The 22,003-nt window shown below is 43.1% G+C and overlaps 1 protein-coding gene across 3 annotated transcripts in view; it reads left to right on the top strand.

Moving 5' to 3' along the window:
- The window catches only part of PIEZO2 (piezo type mechanosensitive ion channel component 2), a 479,216-nt gene that overhangs the window by 444,223 nt on the left and 12,990 nt on the right, over positions 1–22,003 (top strand). For all 3 annotated transcript variants that reach the window (XM_055238811.2, XM_055238801.2, XM_055238791.2), the window contains 8 exons: positions 494–752; positions 2,961–3,143; positions 5,984–6,236; positions 7,302–7,434; positions 8,638–8,785; positions 8,889–9,103; positions 13,592–13,750; positions 15,166–15,313. In XM_055238811.2, coding sequence (XP_055094786.2) covers positions 494–752; positions 2,961–3,143; positions 5,984–6,236; positions 7,302–7,434; positions 8,638–8,785; positions 8,889–9,103; positions 13,592–13,750; positions 15,166–15,313 — 1,498 coding nt within the window. The remainder of the gene's footprint in view (positions 1–493; positions 753–2,960; positions 3,144–5,983; positions 6,237–7,301; positions 7,435–8,637; positions 8,786–8,888; positions 9,104–13,591; positions 13,751–15,165; positions 15,314–22,003) is intronic.

Raw genomic sequence — 22,003 nt, 5'->3', positions numbered from 1 at the left:
AAAACCCAGAGCCTTGTGTTGACATTTCTTTCTATAATAAGGTCTGGTATTAGGTTGTCTCTGAAGGAAAAACAGGGACATAGGAAGCGGGGAACACAGCAGGAAGGACGATGCTAAATGAAAATCAGTAATTTGGAGAAATTAAAGAAAGGCATGGCCGGGTGCAGTGGCTCACACCTGTAATCCCAGCACTTTGGGAGGCTGAGGCGGGTGGATCACCTGAGGTTAGGAGTTCAAGACCAGCCTGACCAACATGGCGAAACCGCCTCTCTACTAAAAATACACACAAAAAAATTAGCTGGGCGTGGTGGCAGGCACCTGTAATCCCAGGTACTCAGGAGGCTGAAGCAGGAGAATGGCTTGAGCTCGGGAGGCGGAGGTTGCAGTGAGCCAAGATTGCGCCATTGCACTCCAGCCTGGGCAACAAGAGCAAAACTCCATCTCAAAAAGAAGAAAAAAAATAGACATATTATCATGTGGTTTACTTTAACAGGATGTTTCACGATGATGAGCTTGAAGAGTCAGAGAAATTCTATGTGCGGCAGCCCCGATTTCTGCTGCTCTTCTATGCCATGTACAACACTCTGGTGGCCCGCTCGGAGATGGTGTGCTACTTCGTGATCATCCTCAACCACATGGTCTCTGCCTCCATGATCACGCTCCTGCTTCCCATCCTCATCTTCCTCTGGGCCATGTTGTCCGTCCCCAGGCCCAGCCGCCGGTTCTGGATGATGGCCATCGTCTATACCGAGGTAGGCCTGGACGCAGACCCCTGTGGATGGCTTCAGGCGGCTATGCAAGGGGAAGCATACCTTGTGTCCCTGTGCCCTCTCTGGAGATGGGCCTGCCCTGATCCCAGACAGTTTCACATGGAACATGCAGTTCCGCAGACATTCTTAGATACACAAATCGTCAGCAGCAACAGTTACCTAGCACTCGCAATTCTAAAAATCTTTTCACACTGCACATCTCACACACGGTGGGTACTGGCATCGTTCCCATTTAACAGATAAGGACACAGCATCAATGAGATTAAATAAATGGCCAAAGTTGCCCAACAGGTGAGGGGTGGGGACACGTTTGAAGCCTGGTTGCCTAACCTATGATATTAACCACTGAGATGATAATAGGCTTCTGCAGAGTCAAGCACAATGCCTGGCGCCACCGGGGGTTCAGTGAATGGACCCTGTGTTAAATCATACAGTCCGGCACTTTGGACATAGTTTGAATAGATCATACATACTTTTCGTTTTTAAACGTAAAAGTAAATTTCCATACGTCGCAACACAAAATTGTACAAGCACCCACTTAGCATCTGAAGGGTGGCTGTCAGCCCATTTTCATCCCATGTGGGGTATGAGGAGCCTTCTGCTCACTCTTATGTTCCTGCTTTTCTGTCCTGACCTATTCAACATAGACAGGATCATGAATGCCCATGAAAAACATAAAGGGACTTAAAAAAAAAAGCTCGATATTCTTGGTGCCTGGATGACCATGGTGCTTTGTGCTCTCAGGTTTGTGAAGAGACTGATTTTCTTCCCTGGCTTGTAAGGAAAAGTTTTAACTTTCAACAGTGCTGTAATTACTTATTAAAGGACAGTGCTCATGCTAGATGCACACCCAAAGCCTAGAAGTTTTTGTAGGTTATAAGTAATTCAGTAGCAAAATTAAAACAAAGCTATACAGTAAAGCATCTCAAAAGTATTTGGTTTAAAGTATTGATAGCATGCATCTTATTTCCATAAGGAAAATAAAGGGTGTGAAGTCAAATATATATCTATTACTTGAATTGGCCAATCCAAGTTAATCATTCCTAAACTTTATTTTCATTACATCACTTCAAGATGTAAATGACTGCCTGTTTAGGGAATGGGTGCCAGTCTATAACAATGTGAGTTATCAAATTCCCTTTCTTACCTAGGGCTGAAGTAAAATACCAAGAATGTGGAAAAGAGAACAAGAGCTTCTTGCAGAGCTTTCACCTTAAAAATAAAATATTTCTGGCTATAGTCCCAGCATTTCAAGAGGCCAAGGCAGGAGGATCACTTGAGGTCAGGAGTTCAAGACAAGCCTGGGCAACATAGCACGACCCCATTTCTACAAAAAAATAAAAAACATTAGCCAGGCATGGTGGCTTACACCTGCAGTCCAAGCTACTTGGGAGGCAGAGGTGGGAGGATTGCACTCAGGAGTTTGAGGTTGCAGTGAGCTGTGATTGTGCCACTGCACTCCACGGTGAGCAAGAGATTGAGACCTCATCTCTAAAAAAATAAATAAAATATTTCTATATAAGTTAAGTTGAGGCTCTCCCTTTTCTTGTCACATTGCACTGAGGGCTGAAGTAAGTGGGAAATTCTTGATGTTGATTTACTTTATAATACAAACTATGTGTCAGAAACCAAGAACCCTGCTACACACCAGAATACAAAGATGAATAGAAAGCAAATATTCATTTCTGTTTTTTAGTGGCTCCCAGACTAATGTGGCACACAGATATGATGGAGGAAAGTGAAAACTGCATACATCATAACCGTGTGATATGCTCCTAAGATTGCAAATTAAAGAAATACAGAAACTAGAAAGATACGAGTATGTTCTGTTCGTGTTTCCCTAAATAATATATTTAATAGCTGCGTAATTATATCAATATCTAATTAAATCAGTATAATGCCAACACCTCAAAAAAAGAGGAAATGACTAATCAAAGCGGTGCCCTAAGGAGTCTGACTGGCCTTGCTGGATCTACCGTGAAAGACACTGTGACAGTTAGACGCTGCTTCTGTTATGAAGTCAATAGTCTGCGAGAATGATAATGTTACTATTCTACATAATTATGTGCCTGCCTACCATCAAAACTGTGAAATGCGGGTCTCTTTCTTGTTATATTGCTCTTTCCCATATACAGGTATATCTATTCCTAAAAGAAGTAATTTTTTAAAATTTCTGTCATCTGTGTGTAGGTGGCAATTGTAGTCAAGTATTTCTTCCAATTTGGGTTCTTTCCCTGGAATAAGAATGCAGAGGTGAACAAAGATAAACCGTACCACCCCCCAAACATCATAGGAGTGGAAAAGAAGGAAGGTTATGTTCTTTATGACCTCATCCAGCTCCTGGCTCTGTTCTTTCATCGATCAATTTTGAAGGTACTGCATGTTAACAATTAATCAGTTCAAGTTGGTCATCGCAGTCCCCGTAATCTTCCTAGATAACCTGGACATCAGGATTGGTGATGGGGCTGAGGGGCCAGTGAGTGGTATCTACTCATATGTTTTTTTTTAAAAAAAAAAAAAAGGAGAAAAGAAAAAGGTTACGTTCATTTAGTGGACATTTTTTCCAACACTTGTGGTGCTAAATAATGGAACTTACAATAAATCTGGGAGAATATTTCCCCATGTTTCCAACCTAGGTTAAATGTATAATCATGAATCCACTTTTGTGGAACATTGCTTGAATGATGTGCAATATTCTAAGGCCAGATACACTAAATTCTGCTTCTGGTTTAAGCCAGAGCATCAGAGAGCCACAATGTGCATGGATCATATCGTCTCATCTCCATCCCAGCTTCTGCCTCCCTTCTTCTAGTAGTATTGCTTTCATTGGGTAGTTTCTTGTCATGAAACCATTAGCTGTTGGTGAGAGACCACATATTTTTTTAAGTTGCCCAGTAAAACTCAGAGCTGTGCTTTCTCCTGCTTATTGTGGAGGAGGCCTCTCATGATCCTGCTGGAGGAAGGCCTTTATACAGCATGGCCCTGCCTCAGTCTCAGGGACTCCTGTCCTTCTGAGCAACTTCATGTGTTTTTCCTTCTCACATGCTGTGAATTATAAACTAAACTTGTAAATACGCCATTTAATTCTAACAAATAGAAATTATTGCATAGCATAGATTTTATGTATGAATGTACCTCTTGTTACAACCTTACTTTCCTTCCTTCATCTTAACCTTGTCTTCTTATATAAAATATTTTAAATTCCTTTTATCCAGGAGTATCTTTCTTAGTCCCTAGAATCCTTTTTAGAACAAGGCTTGGCATAAGTTAATACATACACGTACATATACATACATGCACACATAGACATGTAACAGTGTGTTTAACTTCTTCTGCTCTAGCTCTGTGAACTATTTCAAACTCGGTTTCATCTGAGTGTACTCTGGTCAGCCTCCTCACTCTAGCTTCCATCACTCTGCGAAGTACCCAAGCCCTCCATTTGGAGGGAGCCTTAGCTGGGTCATTGGGTTGCGGCAGGTTTTTGAAAGCTGTGTATCTAAGGAAACCAGTTAGCCAAAATTGAATTTGCCTAAATTTTACAGTTCTTCTGTTGGATATGTTAATTACTTAAATTTTATAGTTCTTCTGTTGGATATGTTAATTACTTGAATTTATTTAGTATACTGATTTTTGTTATGAACATATTAATACATGTATTAACCTTGTTTTTTAGTCTTAGAAATTCATTTTTTAAATTTCAATATTTAACACTTGATGGTATAATTTTGACCACTTCAAAATTCTCTTGCAACGTTTGCATTCTTTTGTAGCATTTAAAATTATTATAATTTTTTAGGCACTTTTACTATCTTTTCATCAATGTTCAAATGGCTTAACTGCTGCAATTTTATATTTAAAACATATAATAAAATCTTGGTGTTTCATATTGATCTTCTTATTCTTTTTTGGAAAATTTCAAATATATGAATGTATATGAGATTCGAGGTAATGGCATTATGTTAAAATTTTAATTAAATATATAAAAATAGTTTTTAGAATGATAAATCTTTTCTTAAGAAGACAAGCTACCCCATAGCTTTTGAAAAAATAAATCTTTTGTATAATGTTGCCATGAAAACCAAACAATTAAAACGGCAGAAATTTCAAAAGTGCTTGAAACTATCCTATTTAATACAAATTGCTGTATATTTGATAAATAATTAGAAGAATTGGCAAACAAGTAAATATACTACTGAGAAAGTTGTGAAATAATCTAAATATGTGAATGTTAGCCAAAGAGGAAACAACTCTTAAAATAATTGGAAAGAAATCCATATAAACTGAAAAATCCCATTATGAAAAGCTAAAATGTTTGTTATGTTTATAAGAATACATTCATTGAATATGTTTAAGAATAACACATTTACAAATAAACATTTAAGAGTCATCTGTCAAATGAGTGACTGGTGGCTTGATCATTCTCGGAGTTGGTTTTGACCAACTGATTTCTGACAAACTGGCCTGGAGCTCTTGTCCTCCACGTATGAGTCAGAGAGAAGACCAGGCAATGTCTTAGGGAGCAAATGCATGGCCAAAGAGCTCAGGGGAGAGCTCCGTCCGACACAAGCAAGGTCATCAGGGTGACTTTTCATCCAATAAGTCAAGTCACTATAATTTCTTCCTTAGTCTGTCTGCCAAAAGCTATATGTCTGCATCTTAATTATCAGCTAAAATCTTATTGTCTACACCCACCCATCTCTTCCCTACTGGGACCCTCATAAAGCTCTAGACAAGCTTTCTTTTCTTGTGTATTAGTCCGTTTGCATGCTGCTGATAAAGACACACCTGAAACTGGGCAATTTACAAAAGAAAGAGGTTTAGTGGACTTACAGTTCCACACGTCTGGGGAGGCCTCACAATCATGGTGGAAGGGGAGGAGGAGCAAGTCACATCTTACTTGGATGGTGGCAGGCAAAGAGAGGAGTGCTTGTTCAGGGAAACTCCCCTTTTTATAACCATGAGATCTCATGAGACTTATTCACTACCACGAGAACAGCATGAGAAAGACCTGTCCCCATGACTCAGTTACCTCCCACCACGTCTCTCCCACAACACGTGGGAATTCAAGATGAGATTTGGGGACACAGCCAAACCATATCACCTTGTTTTTCTAATCTTGAAGGACAGTTTGTTGGATGAGATTTTGTAAGACAGAATACCAAGGGTTCCACCTGAAATAGTAGCCTCATTTGTCCCTGTCCCTGCTTTCTCAGTGCCATGGCTTATGGGATGAAGATGACATGACTGAAAGTGGCATGGACAAGGAGGAATCAGATGATGAGCTCTCCCTCGGTCATGGCAGGAGGGACTCCTCCGATTCTCTCAAGTCCATCAACCTGGCCGCATCTGTGGAGTCAGTGCATGTGACCTTCCCGGAGCAGCAGACAGCTGTCCGGAGGAAGCGCTCTGGCAGCAGCTCCGAGCCATCCCGGAGATCCAGCTTTTCTTCAAACAGATCCCAAAGAGGTATCTGTCAACACAATATATCTAGGCTGTAATTAGCTCCCAGGTGGCCTTGTTTTTCTGGTGCCTGTGGGTCTGGGGCAAGGGAGTGTATTGGGTGCTATCAAGAGACAGACATTGTTCTATGAAAGAAAGGGCTTTGAAATCAGAGAAACCCAAGTTCAAATCCTGCCTCAGCTGTGTGACCCCATTACCCAAAACACCCTATTGTATCTCAGGACAAGGGTTTCAGATAATTGTGAAAAATGGCCGGCACACTGCCTTGTACCTAATAAACGCCAGGCTCATGATAATTTACTTTTGTTACTTGAGAAAAATCTGCAGGGCGTGTCCAGAGTGCTATAAATCACAGTGTATTTTTTAAACATATTTAGATGTAATTGATGAGAACTTTTAGCCAAACTATGGTTATTTCCTAGTGTAGTAATTTTTTCCTAAACAACGAGTACAATCAGAAAGTAGATATGCCTCACAGCTGCCCCTCTTGGAATCACTAGGCTTTTGTAATTATGGGGCTCCTGTCTGAAGCTTTTGTATTTGCGGGGCTCCTGTCTGAAGCTTTTGTATTTGCGGGGCTCCTGTCTGAAGCTTTTGCATTTACGGGGCTCCTGTCTGAAGCTTTCCATGCAGTGGTGTATAGTCATCTTCAGAACCTGCTTTTGAGGCAGATACTGGCAGATTATGTCATATTCATTTTACAATTACAGAAACTAGGATAGGAAAACAGACATGGGGCATCCTGTCTGGAATACCTGCATCCTAGTACCCTAGTTAGCACAATAAAAACTATCCTTCCAGTTTATTTACTTCTGAAACAAAGATTGCATAACAATCCAGGAAAGAGCCACCATGGGGTGTTAAACCCCACAGGCCTGTGATGGGAGCAGAGTTGAGGACAAATCCCAAAGGCTTCAGTAATTGTTCATAAATGCATCCGTGCATACTCATCCTCCCAAACAGTCCCGAGCTATCCCTCCACCATGTGGGCTCTGGGTTCTGCTTCTTGGATATTTAGGCAAACAAACCCCAGGCTTCACCATCCATCTTATGATCTCTTTTTATTTCTAGGCAGCACAAGCACCCGAAACAGCAGTCAAAAAGGAAGCAGTGTTTTGAGTATTAAGCAAAAAAGCAAAAGGGAACTTTATATGGAAAAGCTTCAAGAACATTTAATCAAAGCAAAAGCCTTTACCATAAAGAAGTGAGTCCATGAGAACATGTGGCATGTGTGCTTATTTTAGGGTTTGGGGCTTTATTATTTCCTATAAACCAGGGGCAGAACAGAGAAGTAACTTCTCGTGTCACAAGTGCTATCTGCGTAAGGCAGAATGAAATTACCCCTTTTTGTCTTGTTTTTAAAAATCATTTTTCTATGTGATTCATTTTATATCCATTGCATTTATGCACATGCTTTTTCTATTTGAACAGAGTAAATGGGTCGTTTCAAGGACTCATGGATTGTATTCTTAGGTATTATCATGGTGAAGTCCAGCCAGACTGAGAGGAATACAGTGTCAATGCTGGAAGGGCCTTAGACCTGCACTCTTATCCTGAGAAGGGGATGGAAGTGCATGGTGGGGAAATGCTTTGTCCATGGTCATACATCTGTTACCCAGCAAACGACACAGGACCCTCCACCCACTGGGGATGGAAGTGGTGCATGGGACTGGGACTGCCAGCTGGGAGTGGAGCCCTGAACAGAGGCTCTGAGAGCAGGAGAGCCAGTGGCACCTGAACGTGGCGTTGAACTGAAGGCAGGTCCCAGAGCAAAGACAGGGCAAAGGTTAGACAGACAAGCAAGAGCCAGCAGGACACCGCACTAAGGCACAGAGCAAAGCATAGGTAAAAGGCCAGGGCAGTATGTGGGAGCCAGGATGGACACAGGCCCTAAAACAGGAGGAGCAGGGGCGTTGCACATTCAAACGCGCACGGACCAAGCACTCCAAGTCTGAGCACCTTCATGCATTCCCTCATTTACTTCCCACCTTGGCCCTAGGCATCAGGTCTTCTCATCACTCCAGTTTTACAGATGAGAACACTAAACACAGAGGTTACATAGCATGCTCATGGTTCTCGCAGGTGGTGAGCAATTGAATCAGGCTACAAACCCAACACCTAGTTCCCAGGGCATCATACCATTCTATTACACTTCAAGCAAGAGGAGAGGGCTGTGATGCCATCAGCAGAGAGGGCTGCAGTACCTATCTTGGCAGTAAATGTGTATACGCTCTCCGTTAGAACAGGAGCCGTCCACAGCGGGACTATCCTGAGGCAGAGAGAGGAAGGTGGGACCTGACTGGAAAGGGGAATGTGGAGCAGTGGCATGAGGACAGTGTCTGGTCATTTCTGCCATCCTGCCCTTCCTGAAACAAGTGGGTTGGGGGTGGGGGTCTCCATTTTGCAGGACGCTGCAGATCTACGTGCCCATCAAGCAGTTCTTTTACAACCTCATCCACCCGGACTATAGCGCCGTGACTGACGTGTATGTGCTCATGTTCCTGGCTGACACCGTGGACTTCATCATCATTGTCTTCGGCTTTTGGGCCTTCGGGGTAGGTTGGGGCAAAGGCCACAGCACCTGCCCTGACCCATGGTGATGGCGCCCCCTCCCGTGAATTGCCTCTCTTGGGTATGAATTTGTTGTCTCTTCCCCAGAAACACTCAGCAGCTGCAGACATCACCTCTTCACTGTCAGAGGACCAGGTCCCGGGGCCGTTTTTGGTGATGGTCCTCATTCAGTTTGGAACCATGGTGGTGGACCGAGCCCTCTACCTCAGGAAGACTGTACTGGGAAAGGTCATCTTCCAGGTCATTCTTGTGTTCGGAATTCACTTCTGGATGTTCTTCATCTTACCTGGTGTGACTGAGAGGTAAGGTCTTCAGAAGCCAGAGGCACCAGCCTGCCTCCATGCAACTGTGTTTCCTGAGGTGATACTCACATGCATTGCACAGAAGAACTGCCGGCCACAGGCAGAGCCTTGGCACAGCAGCACCACGGGTAGGAAGAGCTAAAGGTTTGGGTCAATAGTCAATGCAAATCCAAAGTGTGAACTGATTCCTCAAAAATATTTTAATTACTTATTATCTACATTTGTAGAAATAAGGTTTCTATAAATAACAAAGGTGACAGCCTTAAGGACCTGAGCAAACCTAGGGTATTTGTGCTGTGTTTCTCTCTACACCTTAGCAGAGATGGAGGTAAAGTGGAGTATGGTCTTGGGGACATTTTTGAGAGGGAGAAAGGGCACAGACTAAGTCATGCGAGAAACAGATGAACAAATGCTTAATGGATAGAAGAAGAGATAGAGGGAGAGGGATGGGGAGCAGATGATAGAGTCTCCACGTAGGAGGCTGGTGGGGGTTAACTGCAGCGGGGTTTGAAAGCACCTAGCAATGTCTCAGCTCGTGGTAAGCGAAGCGGGCAGACCCATCCTGCTGGACTCTGCTGCTGTTAATACAACTAGTGCTGCTGGTCAGGGTGGCCGGCAGCTGTCGGGAAAGGGCTGGTAAGATCCTTCAAAGTGGCTGCTGTGCTTCCCTCTGTCACCTAGAACCCTAAGAAAAGGGTGTTGACCTTCAGTTCCCCAGTGTGCCTGGCATCTCCAAGCTCTGCTCCCTCCCAGCCTTCTTCTCCCCAGCTTCCAACCCAAAGTCTACTTCCTCCTTACTCTCAAGATGTCTGTTCAGGTGACACTTCTCCATAGACTGTCTCCCACCCCACGCCTCCAGGCAAAACAGTGCTTATGACAGTTGGTGCTCATGCATGAACAAATGATCCGGTCATTTCAGCAAAGAAAAGCAAAGTGGAGTTTTATAAATGGGAAATACCTGCTCTGTCAGGTTATGAAAGAAAAGGCTCTGCAGAAGGTGAATGTGGCCTTGTCCCTATGATGTAGTAGGAATAGGAATTTTTAACAAGCATATCTGATTTTATGTACGCAAGCAAACTATAACTCTTCGTCACTGGCCTGGGGAGCCATGTACCTAATCCAGTGAAGCTGCCATCATCTGCTGTGGCTCTGAAAGCCTCCTCTGGAACTGCGCTCCCAGACTGTGACATGCTAGTTTTTTTAAAAATTATTTATTTATTGTTTTTAGGGACAAAATCTCACTCTGTCACCCAGGCTAGAGTGCAGTGGCATGATCATAGCTCACTGCAACCTTGAACTCCTGAGTTCAAACAATCCTCCCGCCTCAGCCTCCAGAGCAGCTGGGGATACAGGTGCACATCACCACTTCTGACCATTTTTTATTTTTATTTTTTGTAGAGATGAGGTCTCATTATGTTACCCAGACTCGTCTCAAAGGCCCGGCCTCAAGCAATCCTCCTGCCTGGGCCTCCCAAAGTGCTAGGATTGCAGGCATGAGCCACTGTGCCCGGTCAATGATGTACTATTTTAAACATCCTCAGGTATCTCTGAAAAGTCTTCATGCTTAACAGAAAATGTGATCTTTTGATCACACCTCCGAGTCATTTGTAGCCAAGTCTTATGAATAACATATCAAACAGGCAGGCTAATATCATTTGGGAAGAATGAATAGAAAGTAATGAAAAAAATGGATTTTATGTATGTAGCTCATAAGTAAACCAGTTCAAGTGTAATTTCTATTGAGAAAATCTAAATTGCTTCTAACAGTAGCCAGAGCCTAATGGCTGCTTTTGTTTGAGTGTTTAGGGTCTGACTTTTTGATTTCAGTATAGGAATTATTGCTTTATAATAATTATAAAAATTATTATTATTAAAAATAAAAAAAATTATAAAATTATTGCTTTATAATAATAAATGGTGACCATGCAGATATTTTTAAAGGAAAGTAGAACTGGGATACTTTTTCCTGAGTCTATAGTAGAACTAAATAAAGGATTGTTACCCAGAAGATACACAATAACCCAGTTCTCCATTCCACACCGTATATTGGGAGATTAAATATAGCCCAGGCTATAATAATAATTCAGATGAAGCCCACTGCTTGTACAAATATTATAATTTTTCATGAGAGTGTTGTGAATATTATTTGTTGGTATTTAAAATAGAATACATAAAATATATTTTTCAGTACAAAACCAACCTTCACAGAAACTCTTAATTTCAGAGAAGAAAGACACTTTAAAACGCTTTCCAAGCCTATTACCTAATTTTGCAGATTAAGATAGATACACCCCAGAAAGAAAAGTGATCTCCCCAAAGTCATTCAGCCAGTGAATGGTGATACTAGATCCTAATCCCAGGCCAGCAAAATAAGTAAAAATAAAAGACATCCGGATATGGGGTGGGCACGGTGGCTCACGCCTGTAATCCCAGCACTTTGCGAGCCTGGGCCAGGTGGATCACAAGGTCAGGAGTTAGAGACCAGACCAGCCTCGCCAATAAGGTGAAACCCTGTCTTAAAAAAAAAAAAATGCCATACGTGGTGTCGCGCGCCTATAGTCCCAGCTACTCAGGAGGCTGAGGCAGGAGAATCGCTTGAACCCTGGAGGCAGAAGTTGCAGTGAGCTGAGATTGCGCCACTGCACTCCAGCCTGGGTGAAAAGAGTGAGACTCCATCACACACACACACACACACACACACACACAAATCCAGATTGGAAAGCAAGAAGCAAAACCATGTGGCAGATATGACAGCCTATATAGAAAATCCGGTGGAATCTACAATAAGGCTGTCAGAAGTTATAAATGAACTTTGGAAGCTTGCAGATACAAAACCAACATACAAAACTCAATTGTATTTTCATATGCAAGCAATAAATGCTCAATAATTTGAATTTTTAAGAATATCATATACAATACCATTAAAAATATGAAAAACTATTGTATTTAGGGATAAATATGATAAAACATGTACAAGATTTGTAGAATGAAAATATAAAAGGCATGGCTGAGAGAAATTAAAGAAGGCCTAAATAAATCAAGAAGACTTAAATTCATGCATCAAAATACTTGTGAATTCCTCATGAATTTGGGGGAGATGCAGTTTCTCCCCAAATTGATCTATAGATTGACCGCGGTGCACATCAAAATTCCCAGCAAGATTTTTTGGTAGAATTTGGTAAGCTGACAAAAATTCATATGGAATTGCAAAAGATCTAGAAGAACTGAAATAACTTTGGAAAGAGGACAGTATTGGAGCACTTATTCTTCCTGACCTCAAGCATTATTATAAAGCTGTGATGATCAAGCAATGAGGTGTAGCCTCAAGATTCAGACGAACAGAACAATGGAACAGAACAGAGAGTCCAGAAATAGAAGACCCACAGTCCCAATTCTGCTGATGTAGGGAAGGTGCAAAGGCCATCCAGTGAAGACAGAACAGTCTTTTCAACAAATGCAAATGGTGCTGGAACCATTAGATATCTCCATGGCGGTGTGGGCAAGAGAGAGAGACAGAAAGAGAAGGAAGGAAAGAAGGAAGCAAGAAGGAAGGAAGGAGTGAGACAGAGAGAAGGAAAGAAAGAAGAAAGAAAGAAAGAAAAGAAAGAAAGAAAGGAAGGAAGAAAGAAAGAAAGAAAGAAAGAAAGAAAGAAAGAAAGAAAGAAAGAAAGAGAGAGAGAGAGAGAGAAAGAAAGAAAGAAAGAAAGAAAGAAAGAAAGAAAGAAAGAAAGAAAGAGAGAAAGAAAGAAAGGAGGGAGGGAAGGAAGGAAGAAAGGGGGGGAGGGAGGCAGGGGACAAATCCAAAATATGGCACAAAGAGAAATATGCTGGTTGTATCAAAACATTTAAGTATGGATCTTAATTTTAAGGACAGAGAAGATTATACCAAACTCTCACCAAGTCAAAAGTTTTCTTTTTATTTCCTTTTTAAAATTTGTACTGACCATGTTTAAGACATTTGGAGAATGCTGCATTTATCCAAAGTTTAAAGTGGTCCTATAGCTCATCATTCTTTGAAATTATATTCTAAAATTTTTTTCTAGTGTGAAATTTAATTCTACTATTTTTTTTCAAACTTGTGCTAGCAGTCCTGAACTGTACAATACTATGTCTCTTCACTATTCACTTGGAGAAAAGACTACCATCTGTATTGTTGAGGAAATCATTAAAAATAAATAAAGGTTAGGTCATGGAGTGAGAAAATATTTATCAGTAAATTCACTTAATAATTTATTTTAATTATGGCCTAAACAAGGGTATAAGACAGATTGGAGGCACCAATCACAGGAAATCATTTTAATTACTGAATTTTTTTATCCCACCTTTTGCCTTTGAAGTGATCCACTGTGTGTAGACAGTTCAATAGAATTGAGTTGGAATGATGAAAGGGAAATTCTGTTGGCCTGTTGTTGTTTTAATTCGACACTACCATCCTTTTGTTTCAGAAGAGTATTTCATTGCTTCACTTTCTGTACTTTTACATTTTAGGAAATTCAGCCAGAACCTGGTTGCCCAGCTTTGGTACTTTGTGAAATGTGTTTACTTCGGGTTGTCTGCTTACCAGATCCGTTGCGGCTACCCAACGCGAGTCCTGGGGAACTTCCTCACCAAGAGCTACAATTATGTCAACCTCTTCTTATTCCAAGGGTAGGACACTCTGCATTGTCACAGTCACTTATGGGGGAAGAATAGCCGTAGAAAGGCATTTTGTTTCCCAACTGGGAAGTAAGGGGGAGAGGATTAATTCAGCAGTGGGAATCATTGTGGAACTCCTACGATGTTCGCAAAGGGACAAATATGCCTCTTTAAACACCTTTCTATGTTTAATTGCCACAAGCCTGTCCGGGTGCTGTTCTACATTCATCCACACGGGTTAGTATCCTGCATAATTACTGTGATAATATTTGAGAATGAAAAATAGGGATACATGATCTGTAAGTATTTATATGCTTCTGGGCACAAAAGAACACAGTATTTGGAGCCTGGACTATTCCAAATACCTTGGGAATTCCAAATTATCCTTAGATTTTTTCGTATACAGTAAGTTCCTCCATTGAAGAGGAGCATTCTTTCTGCCTAACACCAACCTGAATGCCGTGACCTGTGTGCCCAAGTAGCAAGTTAACTACTCAAAGCACATGTGCTCTTCTATGTGACAAGTTCAGTGGTAGCATCTCCTCTCTGTTCTCTCGCAAATTAAACCATGGCATAAAAAGTGAGACAGTCCGTGGCACTGCTGGCTCCTCCTCAGCACCAGACAGAAGAGGTGTCGAGTGCCTTCAGATGCTGTGAAGCACTGTGTGTGGGGTCGTGTTTCATATAATGCTAGCCTGCGACTGGGCCTGATGTTTCTTCCAGGAATTGGATTTATATTCACTTGACAGGGCTGAGGCATCCTAGGGGAGAATTTCTGAGTGGCAATCCACACTGCTGTGAGGGCCCTGGGAGAACCCAGATTCTTCAGGCTGGGAGAAGCTCTGTGTCAGTCAAGAGACAAGGAAAATTCTTCAGAGCCTGGAGGAGCCCAGGCCAATCCCTTCTGAAACACAACTGAACCACAGAGGCTGAGCCAACACCATCACCGTGGTACTCCAGCAAGTCCTGCGGCTGAGGGGCCTCACACCCTGGCTCCCTACAACCTCTCCTCCTCCCTCTGCCTTTATCCATGTGCCCTCATCTTTAACCTACCAGGTGCACCACCCCTACTAACTCATCCAGCAACAGAGCTGCAGTCATTCAGCACCCCATGGCCAAGAGTCTTGTAACATGAACAAATAAATGTGAAAGAAGCTGAGTCACCTTCACACTTATTTAAAAGGGAGATCCCAGTTGGTTATGATCATCAGAGAAAAGGAAAAGAATGAAAAAATACGAATCCATAGATTCAACTTATAATGAAAAGCAGTTGTGTTCCAAGTTGGGTTTTACTGGAAGGGTCACCTGGAGAATTGTTTCTGAGTCATGAGGTTAAAGCAGTTAAGGAACTGCTTGAGCTCCTGGGTAAGCAGGGTGGTGGGGGCCATCCATGAATGTCTCTCTTGACGAGATGTGTTTCCTGCCAGGTTTCGCCTCGTGCCCTTTTTGACTGAGCTGAGGGCAGTGATGGATTGGGTATGGACGGACACAACCTTGAGCCTGTCCAGCTGGATCTGTGTGGAGGACATCTATGCTCACATATTCATCCTGAAGTGTTGGCGGGAGTCGGAGAAGGTAAGAAGCCAGGAGGTGTGCCTTATTCCTGTCTGCTTCTCTTAGATACAGGCTGGTTATAAGATGAATGTGAGCTTCTGCTCACAATGAAGGCATGAGGCAAAAACTACCACAACCTATAAATGTCCCAGTGATTTCCAACCCACTAGAGTTGGGAATTTAGACTTACTGCCGTCATAGTCGTCAATAGCATCCAGATGTTTTCTTCTTTTGGCAACTTCATATTGTAGTTATTTTTAAAAAATGGTATATTGCTTTATATATCCCAACAACTCTTAAATGGCTCCTTTGGGAGCAGAAAGGAATGTGATGTTATAGAGAAAAGTGGGGCTGGTGGTGGCTTGGACTCATGCTTACTTCTGACTCACTTTTTAAAGAGGGATGGACAATTTAACCTCTTTGTGCAAAGAAAATTGAAGTGCAAATATCTGCTTATTCTGCTAGGCTGAATGTTAAGGTTTAAATATGTCTAGATTACTATTATTTATTGCACTTCTCAAAAGTTTAATATATGAAAGAAGAGTCTGTTGCATAAGAGCAATAGGAATATCCAAAAAACATTAGCTGGGGTGGTATGAAATGTCTTTCTTTCCTGTCTCAAAATACCCTCCTTGAAAAAGGCTCCTCTGTATGATTCCTGGTGTGTTCTGCAGCTTTCCCTGGGAATTTCAGCGTTACAGTCATGGGGTCTGTTGTACTGTGGTCTCTGTGTTTATGGGTTTGTGAAGTGAGGGAGATGGGGCTGGCAATATACTTAAAATCGTATTTGCTTGTCCTAATTTCTAAGGAGCAGAGGAGTTGACAGGATGCCAGAATATGAGAGCCTCTCTATCAAAGGAACATTGAGGGTAGCAACTAGGGTGACAAAGGGTCTGGAAATCCTGACACATGAGGAAAAGTAGGAAGAACTAGGGATTGTTTGGTCTAAAGTAGAAGAAAAATAGGGGTATGTGTGCAGAAAAAGTAGATGTTTTTAACAATTTGAAATGTTGGAAAGAGATGAGAAATTGAAATTAATTTGTGAGACTTAAGAAAAACAGAATTAAGACAAGTAGGCAAAAGCTCCAGTATGTTTCAATGGAATATAAAGAATTTCTAACAACCAAAGCTACCCCAAAGTACATGCAAAGGATCACACACGGGGGACTCATGAAACCTCTGCCCTAAGTCTACTTCAGACCCTGGAATCACTCATTCGACAGATATATCAGTTGTCTGTTGTTGCTGACAAACTACCTCCAAATACAGTGGTTTAAAAAACAACTCTTTAATTGTGGCACATACACACCATGGAATACTATGCAGCCATAAAAAAGAATGAGATCATGTCGTTTGCAGATACATGGATGAAGGTGGAAGCCATCATTCTTAGCAAACTAACATAGGTACAGAAAACCAAACACCGGGCCGGGCGCGGTGGCTCACGCTTGTAATCCCAGCACTTTGGGAGGCCGAGGCGGGCGGATCATGAGGTCAGGAGATCGAGACCACGGTGAAACCCCATCTCTACTAAAAATACAAAAAAATTAGCCGGGCGTGGTGGCGGGCGCCTGTAGTCCCAGCTACTCGGAGAGGCTGAGGCAGGAGAATGGCGTGAACCCGGGAGGCGGAGCTTGCAGTGAGCCGAGATCGCGCCACTGCACTCCAGCCTGGGCGACAGAGCGAGACTCCGTCTCAAAAAAAAAAAACAAAAAAAACCAAACACCGCATGTTCTCACTCATAAGTGGGAGCTGAACAATGAGAACACATGGACACAGGGAGGGGAACATCACACACCAGGGCCTGCCAGGGGGTAGGGGGCAAGGGGAGGGAGAGTATTAGGACAAATACCTAATGCATGGGGGGCTTAAAACCTAGATGATGCATTGATAGGTGCAGCAAACCACCATGGGACATGTATACCTATGTAAAAAACCTGCACGTTCTGCACATGTATCCTGGAACTTAAAGTAAAATAAAATAAAATAAAGTAAAATAAAATAAACAATCATTTTATTTGCTCACAATTATGTGGGTCAGCAGTTTTGGCTGGGCTCCACTGGACAGTCTTGCCTGGAGTCAGTCCTGTAGCTGCTATCGTCTGGTGGCCCAATTGGGTGTTATTTGATGGTGTCACTCAGATGCCTGCAGGTTGCATCTGGCCCTTAGCCAGGCCTCTCTCTCCATGTATTCACTCATCTTTAGGGAGACAAGCCCAGGCTTCTTCCCCTGGTGGCAGCACATTCCAAGAGCACGAGAGGGAAACCTGCAAAGCCCTGTGAGGCCTAGGCTTAGAGTTCCACCACCAGTGCTTCTACCACATTCTTCCACTTGGAGCAAGTTTAAAGGCCAGCCTAGATCCAAAGGGATGGAGAAAATGATGGGGTTGGCAAAGTCATGTTGCAAAGGGTCATGCCTACAGGATTGAGATGAATTTGAGGCCTTTATTTTTGCAGCCTACTATAAACATGGACTAACCACATTCTTATGTGCCCAGAACTCTGCTAAGCATGAGAGTAGAGTGGTGACCCAAACATATAATGCCCCACCATCACAGAACTGATGGCTCAGTGGACAGAAACAGGTGTTAATAAAATGGTGACACAAGCTGAATGATGAGAACACACGGACACATGGGGTGGAACAACACACACTGGGGCAGGCCTGTCATGGGTTGGGGGGAGTGAGGAGGAAGAGCATCTGGAAGAATGGCTAATGGACACTGGGCTTAATACCTAGGTGATGGGATGATCTGTGCAGCAAACCACTATGGCACACGTTTAACTATGTAACAAACCTGCACATCCTGCACATGTACCCCTGAACTCAAAATAAAAGGTGAAGAAAAATAAAAAGGTGACACAAATAAATGCAATATATACGACAGATGCTTTGGCAGAGGGGCACGTGATACTTTGAGAGCCTCAGGAAGGTAGAGCGTAGGTCTGAAACAGAGAGCTAATGGAAGAGTGTAAGTTGACTGGGTACAAGGAAAGCATCTACATTTTTACCTTGGTTCCTAGGTCCTTTGCCCTGACGCTTGTCTCCTCTCCTCCACTGTTACAGAGAGTTATTCAGTGGATCTTTTGCCATCCATTGAATAAAGATCATATCTTTATTCACTAGATAAGGCCTTGACACATCTTTGCACTGTCTGAAACATCCTCTCCACCTCCTCATTGCCTAACTCCTTCCCAAGCTCCAGATGCCAATGTAGACACCTCTGTTTCCATGGACCTGCCCTAACTCCTCAAGTCTAGACCCCATCGTTCACTGTGGGCCCCAACAACCCCTAGTACTTACCACACTGGGGCTTGTTGTCTCTTTTTCTCTCTATTATGAGCTCTGTGATGGCAAGCTCAGTGTCTGTTCATCCATATATGGCCTAGGAATCACTTAATACCCTGAACCTAGACACGCAATAAATGTTTGTTGAGCAACAACTAAAAAGAGTTGGCTATTTACAAATGCACATATCTCAGTACCTCCCTATGCTGTCCTGGCTACCTGAAATAGATCCACCCATCCTCTCTTCTCTCTGATTCTCTGGAGCTTAAGCTACTGGTTCTTTCCTGGTTTACCTTCTATCCTACTCTTCTATCCTCATCTATTCATTTCTTCCACATTTTTAGACCAAGAGAGAGAAGAGAAATTCAAGAAACCAAATATGTAGAGTTTGGGATACGTGAATACTGAGAATAGCTGTTGAATCTTATATTCACTAGATTGCTGGTGATCTCTGCACAATCAGTTTCAAAGGTAGGATGGGTGCTGACACCCAACTGCAGGGATTTAGGAGCTCACTGGAGGCAGCTTCTTGGAGGGATCAAGCCCAACAAGGGCACAGAGAGATAATTAGTTCAAAAGAGAAGCAAGCCCAGAGGATAATTTCAAAATGGAGAGTGTTTGGACCTCTCTGGAGACGGTAAGGAAAAGCCAGAAGAAAATAGTAAAACTTCTAGTATCAGGAAGTTCTGATGGGGTCTGGAGATTGTAGAGTCAGAGGCACAAGTGAGTGAGTTAGTTGTGGCAAAGAGCCATCACCATCCTGCAGAAAGGGCAGGAGGAGGAGAGGCCGGTAAGGAGCAATCCTGTGCCCGCAGCCTGCGTTCTCCATAAGATGGAGGAGCTCCTCTGCCGAGAGCATGGGAAGACAAGGCCCTTTAGGTACAAGAGCTGCCAGAAGACTCGGGAAACTGACAGTGAGACGCTGTTTCACTTGGGCGAACAGGTCACGGTGCTTAGGAAGGGGGTTTCCAAATCACAAAAGCCCCTGAATGATCCCACCCAGTGTGACCATCTGCACAGATGCAAGGCCACGTTTGTTGGAAGAAGCGGCAGCTGCCCTGTTCTTCAGCTCACTGCCTTGGAGCCACCAGGTGACATTTTTCACACTGTCAAGAGGTGGCTGCAGCCACTGCCCTGCTTCCCAATGAGGGAAGGCTCGTTCTGGCCTATAACTCGAGGCATGCATGCCAACAAAGACTTAAATTACCTTTTTATTTTAAAGAAATAAGAAGCCTCATTTTAATATATCACAGCTACTTAAGTATATACTTCCATTCTATGCCAAACCAATGGCTACTTCAGGATATCAGCCTTTGAAAGCATCCATGGCAAAACTTCCTGAGACATTTAGGTAAGTGGGAGGTGATATTGGGGAGTCTGAATGAATCTGGCCCTGGTTAGTACTAGTCGGAAAAGTTACTATTGATCCCCTGTCTGGAATGAAGTGGAATAATAAGCTGCTTTTAACAGTAATTGTTCTTGGGTATGATTCCACATTGAATGTCACAGGCTGCAGGGGCTTTACAAACACACTTTATGAAGCAAGAGCAATAACCTGAAGGGCAAAATGTTGGTGTGAGCACACACAGTGCAGGCCACTCACTCTTATTCTGCTTATACCATGACTTCCATGCACCACTTTCCAGAACATTTCAGGAAGCTAACTGGAAATGCAGTGCAACAGGAACACCAAGCAGGAAGCACAGTGAGGAGCTGAGTTACCAGTGGCTGTAGTGAGCCATGATCACGACACTGCACTCTGGTCTGGGCAGCAGAACAAGAGACTATCTCAGGGCAGCAGAGCAAGACACTATCTCAAAAAATAAAAAAGAAAGAGTTGAATGGCCTAGGAAAGGGGTAACAGAGCAGCACAGCACAGGAAGGGGACAATGCCTTTGAAAAGGGAGGGGAGGCTGAATGTGGTGGCTCACGCCTGTAATCCCAGCACTTTGGGAGGCCAAGGCAGGTGGATCACTTGAAGTCAGGAGTTCAAGACCAGCTTGGCCAATATGATGAAACCCTGTCACTACTAAAAATACGAAAAATTAGTTGGGTATGGTGGTGTGCACCTGTAGTCCCAGCTACTTGAGAGGCTGAGGCACGAGAATCTCTCGAACCCAGGTGGTGGAAGTTGCAGTGAGCTGAGATTGCACCACTGCACCCCAGCCTGGGCGACAGCAAGACTCCATCAAGAAAAAAAAAAAAAAAAACAGGCCGGTTGCAGTGGCTCACACTTGTAATCCCAGCACTTTGGGAGGCCGAGGCGGGCAGATCATGAGGCCAGGAGATTGAGACCATCCTGGCTAACATGGTGAAACCCCGTCTCTACTAAAAATACAAAAAAATTAACCAGGCGTGGTGGTGGGCACCTGTAGTCCCAGCTACTTGGGAGGCTGAGGCAGAAGAATGGTATGAACCCAGGAGGCGGAGCTTGCAGTGAGCCAAGATCGTGCCACTGCACTCCAGCCTGGGCAACAGAGCAAGACTCCATCTCAAAAAAAGAAAGAGAAAAGAAAAAAGAGAAAAGACAGAAAGAGAAAGAAAGAAAGAGAGAGAGAAAGAGAAAGAGGGAAAGAAGGAAGGAAGGAAGGAAGGAAAAAGGAAGAAAGGAAGGAGGGGAGGGAGGGAGGCAGGCAGGCAGGCAGGCAGGCAGGCAGGCAGGAAGGGAGGGAGGGAGAAAATTTCGAGAGGAGGGGAAAAGTGGCTGCATAATTTGAGATGGATCAAGAGGCCTTACCGCTGTTCTCCCCTGGAAAGGCAGTGTGAGGGCTGAGCAGGAGGAGGGAGGAGCCTCTGGGAATTTTTGAGATGAACCTCAAAGAGACTGGCCTTCAAGAGAGGAACCAATGTGGTCCCACTTCAGGTGGAACAGACTAAAACCGCCCTTGGCAGAGATACATTAATCTTCTTTAACTTGCAAAACTTTCATGATCCAGTGTGGGTGCTGTTGGAGTGAGAGGAGTGGCCTATGATCTAAATTTGCCTCACTGAGAAAATAATGAAAGAGCAAATCTATACACTTGTTTGCATATATATATATATATATATATATATGTGTGGAAGCATGTATGTGTGTATATATATTTGTGAATATATATTTCAGATTTTAAAATATGGGAACCTAGTCTTCCTTTCAATATAGAAAATTGGGAAAAAAATCAAAATACACTGCTACTGCTATCCGTATTTGATGCTGTTGAAAATAGTCAACAGCATCAAATGCCAGTGCAAAAATATCAAAATGCACTGCTACCATCTGAACTTCATGCAATCTCCATAGTGCAGAAGCATAGGGTGCATTGCCTTATGCACACTGAATGCAGAGTGCACTACGCACTGGCCCTGGCCCACCACCCAGTCAAGCCTCCATTCTCAGGTTTCCAGCACCATCTTTGGCACTTAGTGTCCAGGCTTGTAAAAGC

Source organism: Symphalangus syndactylus, chromosome 1, assembly GCF_028878055.3.
Source record: "Symphalangus syndactylus isolate Jambi chromosome 1, NHGRI_mSymSyn1-v2.1_pri, whole genome shotgun sequence".
NCBI classification, from domain to species: domain Eukaryota; kingdom Metazoa; phylum Chordata; class Mammalia; order Primates; family Hylobatidae; genus Symphalangus; species Symphalangus syndactylus.
Note: the sequence above shows the minus strand (reverse complement) of the source record. Positions and strands in the feature narration are given on the sequence as shown.